Here is a 7,821-nt window from a genome sequence, read left to right as displayed (position 1 = left end):
GTTATAAAATACTATCCACAAGATAGGTTGTTTGCTAATATGAGGAAGCAATAAAATAAGTAAAATAATAGGACAAGGTGCCATAAAAAATCTTAGAAATGCCTGCAGAGTATACAGTGCAGCAAAAAAAAAAGAAGTTCAACAGCATACATATGTTTTTTTTGTAACATTCCACTTCATGGAGGTAAATGTTTTGAAAAATATCATATATTACTAAAGTATTAAATTAATAAAAAATATTTATTAATGATAAAAAAGTATTATTATTATCTGTTAAGATTTATATAATAACAGTTTTAATAATTTATTATGACAGTCAGTGTTATCACAATAATCGCGAATAATGAAAACCGCAAACATCTAACCGTGAAAGTGTTAAGGAAAGAACAAAAATAATTATAAATTTATGAGTTGTTTTTAAAAATATTAAATTTAAATTTATACATATTTACATGAATTTTATTTATAATAGTATATTATTTTAAATCATATAAAAATATACTTATTAAATAGATTCGTAGCGCAAATTATTAAATTTATTCTGTCCACCTATGTGAACAATGTTGATTTGTACATACATAATATAATCTCATTTCTTCTTCTGCTCTCCTGGTTTGAGCTTGGAAAAATACAGCTTCTCTGTGATTACATTTAGGACAGGGATGGTCCTCTGTTCTTGGTAAAGTAGGATCAGATATAACATCAGCAACGATGTGTGTCAGTTCACTAAGGTTAAAAATGACAATTTAACAAATTTATGAGATAATAGATAATGTAATATAATCGTGTATTATTGATACGGGTTAATACATACTCAATTTCGTGCATAATTTTGTTTACATATATACAATTACTATCAGCTAATTGTTTAAAATCACAATTCCTGCACTGTAAATATAATTTTTTTAAGGTTAAGTTCTCCATCAGTTCTTTAATGATACAATATTATTGAATTTTTAATTAACAAATACTAACCGCATACATAAGCACTTTGTTTTCCTTATCTTCCTTTGGATATAACATATTATTACATTCTTGACAAAATCTAATACCAACAAATCCAGGACCATCATCGTGCGTATCGTATCCCGTCATTTTTGACATCACTATCGAAATGTTTTATGAAATAGAATAATAAAGATATTTCTTAACAGTTTCACTTCATTCGCACTTTACATGAAACATAAAATTTAGTTGCACGTTTCATTCGTATTCATAAAAGTTCGTTATAAGATTAAACAATTTGATTACTAGATGGCATCTATTCGTTTGGTAAGTTTATGTCTGCTTCAGTTTGCTTCAGTTTTCTGTTCCTTTTATATGATTTTAATATAGCTCTTTTTTCAGATTTAATTAATTTTCATGACCAATCAGAAATAAACAATTTTTGAACAAGAAGATTGGTTAAACGTAGATAAATGCACAAATGTCCAATTAAAAGTGACGAAGTTCATTCTGATTGGTCCATATATTTTTTCATTTACATATTCAGTAATAAATAATATTATAGTTAGAAGAATTAACTTTTTATCATTTGTTATGACTTAACAAAATTATATTTCAATTTATAAATAATAATACAGGTATATATAATATATTATTTGACTATATTATATATACATTCAAAAATTAACGTATTTTCCATAACTGTTTAATAAGATTTTTCATTGGTAAATTTCAAATTGATATCTTTGCGCAACAAATATTGTTTATAATGTCCATATATAATATTATATAGTATTGCAATATAATTTATTGTCGACCAAATGTAAAAATATATATTAATTATTTTTCATAACTACATAAAATAGATAAGAAAGATGTGTCAATATATTTTAATTAGAGAGAAACAGAGAGAGAGAGAGAGAGAGAGAGAGAGAGAGAGAGAGAAAGAGACAGACAGAAAGAGAGAGAGAGAGAGAAAGAAAGAGAGAGATACTCCTTTCTAAATTTCTTAAAATTATTTTGATTATTGTTCTGCGCAATGATGGATGCGCACTGTACGTAAATAAAATTTAACGAGCTTTATCATTTTACTTTAATGTATCGATCTAGTTGGACATTTGTAAAATTTTATCATTGTATAATCATTATGTTAGATACGAATGACGAAAGAATATTTTATCCTTTGGAAATATTATGCTTCATCAAAATTTTAGTAACTATGCATCGCGTGTAGGAAGTAGTTAGCGATAATGTCAAAAGGTGCGCTAGTGTTCCACTAAGCTACCCCCAGTCTTACTACCCCCACCCTTCCGTTTCAGCTCCCCTAGCTAGTGCAAATCTCGACGGATGAATGTTTTCTTAAGGGATTCTTCCCGAAACCGACGCGAATTTATAAGAGGAGTCATCTGAGGCTTGTAATTGTGAGTGAAATATTTTATATTAAAATCAATCGTCGAGCAAGCCGTTTTGATATTCGTCGATTCATGCTACTTTGGTTTCATAAACTAAGAAGAAACGTGATACTTGTGTTCAAGGCGTTCCTGGGGGGTGATGGTACTCACGCCGACAGCGTCTCCCACAAAGATTTCACCATTTTTCAATTAACAAAAAAATTGTCTGCGTCGCACACACGTCACAAATTCTTCGGTTAACCTGTCGGCTGGTACGCTTTGAACACGTGATTACGATAAATGCCGCGCAAGTAGAGCTTTAATTTCAAAGTTATTTTTATGGGGATTCTGGTTTATATATCCCGACTGATTTGTTTTGTTGCATGCTCCTACTAACGTTCTTATAGATTTTTCTTAGAACTCTCTACCGTTTCGGTTCTTTTTTATTGGTATATAGCGTTAACGCGATTATACATTCTAATTTGAATAAGGATTAGCTGCACAATTTATATAACTGAAGAATAGTCTGTATCTAAGTGTAGTTTGGTATATATTGTTGTTACCACAGTTTCTCATATATTGGACAGCCATATTGTACATTTTTTTAACGATGCTGTCGCGTTTCTCGTTAACCTATTCTTGTTATGACTATTCACTTTCTCTCGTGTAAAATTTATCAATTATCTTTTTACAAATAATATCTTAAGAAATAATATATAAAAAGTAATTTCTCTTTATTTTATGTTAAATACAATTATATTAATTTGTATCTTTAATTCTATTGCTTAATATTAATTTAATTTAAGTTAATAGTTTTAGTATGTTATACTGGTTAAATGTATGTTATAATGGGTAAATGTATATAAATTTTGTTATATATTCTTATTTGTATTGCTTATATTGTTAGTAAAAATCTTATGTTGTTAGAACAATGAAGTATATTATTGTCTATATAATAAACTGTTATTCCAGCTTCGGTTGTTACATGTTTTCTGTTATATTTTTCAAATTATATCATCAAACAGTTATGAATAATATGAATGATACCACAATTAATATATCTATATATTTGGACTATATAACAATTTTATTATTGAAGCTTGTAACAAAAACAGATCCTTTGTTAATTAATGCTCTACATATTCTTTTAAATTGTTTTTGTTTTAATTGATTTATATTGGCTTTAACAGGCTTCCTTCACAGTATATTACCTTAATCATGGAAAGTGGAAGTAATTTGCCTAGTCCAGGCAATTATCCAGGTGGGAATCGGCAACAATTTTGTGTATCATGGAATTCTCACCAGTCAAACATGCACAGTGCTTTTCCAAAGCTATTGAGCTCAGAACAATTCGTCGATGTTACTTTAGCTTGTGATGGTGGTTCTATCAAATGTCATAAAGTGGTATTATCTGCCTGTAGCGATTATTTAGAACGCTTATTGCTAGAAATACCATGTACTCATCCTATTATTTTTCTGAGAGATATGAGAATGTGGGAACTTCAAGCATTGGTCGAGTTTATGTACCGTGGTGAAGTATACGTAGAACAACAACAGCTTGCAAAATTGATGCAAGCTGCAGAAGTCCTGCAGGTATGGGATAAATAATGCTTTGGTATATTTCAAAATACTCTAAAGAATAACAGTACACACACACACACACACACACATATATATATTTAATTAATTAAACATAGTAAAGGATTGAATCATTTGAAAAAAATTTTTTTGTTAGGTTCGTGGCTTATCGACTCAGGGAAGTGATAGCTCTTCAATCGAGAGTAATTCACAACAATGTGATTCTAATCCACCTATCACTCCATCAACGCCAACTCAACAAGATGTACCTCATTTCAAATCCGATGACACTCAATCTAACGATGAAGGCAGCTCAAGCTTTTTGGAGCCTACCTCAGTTGCTGGATCTAGTACAGGAAATGTTCCATCTCATAATAATACTCCAACTTCGCAAAATCCAAACTCATCCAATTTTATGGAACATAGTGAAGCATTACAACATTTGGAAAAGGCTCTTAGCGCTTGCGAAGCTACTCTAACAGAAACTCAGGGGATGGTTAAAATGGAACCAGATGAACAATTTTCTCAACAGCAAGATGTCAAGCCTTATTCTATCACTATGGTACGAAATAGTAACTGCAATCCCAGCAGTCCATTTCCTGCTATAGAAGGTAAGAATAAATATTAATTAAAAATTTAACAATTGATAGTTAATTAATAATATTATGCATCTACAGGTTATCAAAGACGGCAAAGACGTTCAGAAGAAGAACTTAAACAAGCTTCAGATATGGTTGCACGTGGCATGACATTTCAGGTGGCATCAGAAAAATATAATATACCTATCAGTACGATTCGTTTCTATATGGTTAGGAAGGGAATTTTACAAAGGCGAAAGCGTGGACGTGGTTCCAGCAATCTTGGAGTAAACAGTCAACCTGAAAGTCCTGCAAGCCCACCATTTCATATGATAAACTACCGTTTGCCAGACAGCCTAAATTCCAGCCTACCGTAGTGCTATACCAAAAGTAGTGAGTTTTTAGATTTCAGTTGAATCGAACAAATTATTTGTCGCTAAAGTCAGAGCTGTTCTGGACCATCATCCTTCCCTTTAAACTCTTTATGAGTTTTTCTTTATCCATATGTTATTTTACCACATCTAAGATGTTAAGTATGAACGCGATATGCAGGCGTTAATAAGGATATCTATTACTGCATAAAACTCGTGCATTTATTTTAAATTTTCATATAAAAATTTTTAATATTGCATGCACTCTACATATTATATATATATATATATATATATATATATATATATATATATATATAATGTGTTTATATATATATATATCATATATGCATATATATACATGTATATTATATATATACATATATATGTAAGTGTATATATATATACATATATATATATATATATAATATATATGTGTATATTTATGAATAGGGTTTTGAACAGCTCTTTTCCATGTATATAAATTCCATATGTGAACGTTCGGACACAGCATTAAGCTAAGCAAGTATTTTCTCCATAAGATACAAAGTTCTTCAATAGCAATGCACGAGATGAACTCAGTGTTTTCCAAAAGACTGATCGCATCCGGTTCTTTTCAGTACAAAGCATCATAAAAACATAGTTTTTCTTGCGCAATTTTAGGATCATAATTTAGGTGACATCTCATATTAATGTTTGTCACATTTGTTAAGTAAAGAAACATTACACATTTATATATTTTTAAATGAGCATATTTGCACAGTATAAGGATGCAGTTATCAGAGATCGAATGTTTTGGATCATAATAATAATATTAATTGCAAATAAATTTATTCACTATATATTATATAGTTATATAGTATAAATATTGTTTTGCCCTCGCGCCATTTCCTTTCTCACATGTGGTACCTATTGAATGCAATTAACATATGTTCGCAAATATATAAACACAGATGCGAGTGCGCGCGCACACATATGAAATGGTAAAATATAGTTTGGTAACCATTATCCTCTTGTGCTGTGGTCGAACATAATTCATATGGTTCCTTTCGGGCCGTGTTCCGTTCTTCTACTTAGTGACCAATATGGCCTGCAAATGTGGATAGTGTAAAAGATTTGATTTCAAGTGCTACTTATTCATCATTTTAAAAGGCATTATCATTATGAAATCTTCACAAAAGTTCGGATATATCAAGTGAACAATATTTTTTTAATGACCTCAAAATGTTTTTGATACAATAAGTTTGTAGTTTAAGTTATTTTTTATTACATTATATTTATATAATTCAGCAATATGCATCTTATTATCTTAAGTCACTATGGCATCTGTACACCGCTTAACATATACCAGACATTTATATATATATATATATATATATATATACACACGTATATGTCATGTGTATATATATATGTCAAATTTTGTCTCATTGTGTATGATTATGTTTCAATAATTTATAATAACGGTAATGATAATAATAATTATAATAATGATAAAAATAATAATATTAATGATATCGATAATGATAGTAATAACAAAGAAGCTTCTTCACTTTTGTTGGGCACAACAATAACTTTTATGATCTGGTAAAAAGCGAAGTACAAAGATCATAAAGTTTTATCCATAAGTCACTATGTTCAAGACTGGTAACACGAGGCGCATATAATCATCTGAAATCGTAGACATTGCAGCTCTTAATCTATTATACAAGTATTTTTGTAGACATCTTTATCAAGGAAAGTTTGTTCTTTCTGCCTGTATTTTACATACCTTGATCATCTATAACGATAAGAGAACCGGTATTTGTTCAAAGTTTACCATTTAACTTTGTTAAACATCACAGGACATGAGAGATCATGACATAAGTAGTATAATGCTTTTTACATGCTAGTGTACAAATAACAATGTTTGTAATCGTCAATAAGTATCCACCAGTTTTCATAAAAGTGATGTGGCATAATAATCATCACTTTTCTAAATACTGGTTTTGCCTTGTCAAAAAAATTTTGATTGTATAACAACAGCTAAATGGCGCATATATGACGCAATCTTACAGTGTATTGCCTTTGTTAAATAGCATTTGGATAAAGCCATATTTTTCCATGCGATGCAATAATTCAGCAAAGTAAAATAACAATAAATGGAAAACAGCCTAAAATAGGAAAGAGTGCCAGATACATAAATGGACATAAACAATAAGATGCCATGATTAAAATTTATCAGCAGTTACAACATAGTTGCCTGCTTTTCTCCTGCTTTTATAGAGAATCGTTTACCTTTTTTGTATCAGGCAACATGGAGAATGTATGTATACAAATAAATGTATACAAATACATAAGTAGCCTAACTGACATAAAAATCATTGATAAATGCCTTAATTAATATACAGAATGTCGTTTTGTTAAGTAATTATCGTGTAATCAAAGTATTAGAATATTATAGCTGATTCTGATTTATTTCACTTTTAATGACCGATTTAGCATAGTGTAAGATACAGTATAGATTATATTTACTAAATTTCATCCAACGTTACACAGTTAGATTCTGCGCTGATGTGAAGTGTTACAAAAAAAAAAAGAAGAAAAAAAAGAGATGCGTTAGAACAGATTGGAGTACGGTGACATTGATACAGATTGAAAACAGAATTCGCGAATATTGCCTGTTATAGCGTCCAAACGGTTGAAGTAATAACTTCTTCGTATGTAGCATTCTTTCCAATACCTGTATCGTGTAAATCATTATTCTAAGAGTTCCAGTTGACAAAGGTTTTATACAAATCTATTAAACCAGTATTGCAAACCAATGAAGAATAATTAGTTTTCTAATAACACAGTACGTTTTACGTGAATTTAGTACAGTGCTTAAGTCAGTAATGCTCAGCGTATCTAACAAATATTTTTAGTGAAAATCCGTGTCATACTCACATGTATTATAACGTCTTAAAGTGTGTAACTAAA

At 29.8% G+C, this 7,821-nt stretch overlaps 2 protein-coding genes across 2 annotated transcripts; one reads left to right on the top strand and one right to left on the bottom strand.

The window, feature by feature from the left end:
* Positions 1 to 437: 437 nt before the first annotated feature.
* LOC124432245 (DNA-directed RNA polymerase II subunit RPB9) lies at positions 438 to 1,720 on the bottom strand. Its single transcript, XM_046980985.1, has 3 exons — positions 976 to 1,720; positions 815 to 888; positions 438 to 726 (listed from the first exon to the last, which is right to left on the bottom strand). The coding sequence occupies exons 1-3, from the start codon at positions 1,102 to 1,104 to the stop codon at positions 537 to 539; spliced, it is 393 nt and encodes a 130-aa protein (XP_046836941.1). The 5' UTR covers positions 1,105 to 1,720; the 3' UTR covers positions 438 to 536.
* Positions 1,721 to 3,554: 1,834 nt separating this feature from the next.
* Positions 3,555 to 4,869, top strand: LOC124432334 (broad-complex core protein isoforms 1/2/3/4/5). The gene is made up of 3 exons (XM_046981239.1): positions 3,555 to 3,929; positions 4,072 to 4,525; positions 4,592 to 4,869. The coding sequence occupies exons 1-3, from the start codon at positions 3,555 to 3,557 to the stop codon at positions 4,867 to 4,869; spliced, it is 1,107 nt and encodes a 368-aa protein (XP_046837195.1).
* The last annotated feature ends 2,952 nt before the right edge of the window (positions 4,870 to 7,821 follow it).

This window comes from Vespa crabro, chromosome 24, assembly GCF_910589235.1.
Source record: "Vespa crabro chromosome 24, iyVesCrab1.2, whole genome shotgun sequence".
In the NCBI taxonomy this organism is placed as follows: domain Eukaryota; kingdom Metazoa; phylum Arthropoda; class Insecta; order Hymenoptera; family Vespidae; genus Vespa; species Vespa crabro.
Note: the sequence above shows the minus strand (reverse complement) of the source record. Positions and strands in the feature narration are given on the sequence as shown.

What these genes read in the sequence shown, in the direction of transcription:
- LOC124432334 (XM_046981239.1), top strand. Translation starts at nt 3,555, where the DNA reads ATGGAAAGTGGAAGTAATTTGCCTAGTCCAGGCAATTATCCAGGTGGG. An exon ending in AAGCTGCAGAAGTCCTGCAG is followed by an intron (nt 3,930 to 4,071) that starts GTATGGGATAAA and finishes TTTTTTTGTTAG; the next exon opens with GTTCGTGGCTTATCGACTCA. An exon ending in TCCATTTCCTGCTATAGAAG is followed by an intron (nt 4,526 to 4,591) that starts GTAAGAATAAAT and finishes ATGCATCTACAG; the next exon opens with GTTATCAAAGACGGCAAAGA.
- LOC124432245 (XM_046980985.1), bottom strand. Translation starts at nt 1,104, where the DNA reads ATGTCAAAAATGACGGGATACGATACGCACGATGATGGTCCTGGATTT. An exon ending in ACAAAGTGCTTATGTATGCG is followed by an intron (nt 889 to 975) that starts GTTAGTATTTGT and finishes TTATATTTACAG; the next exon opens with TGCAGGAATTGTGATTTTAA. An exon ending in AAAATTATGCACGAAATTGA is followed by an intron (nt 727 to 814) that starts GTATGTATTAAC and finishes TTTTAACCTTAG; the next exon opens with TGAACTGACACACATCGTTG.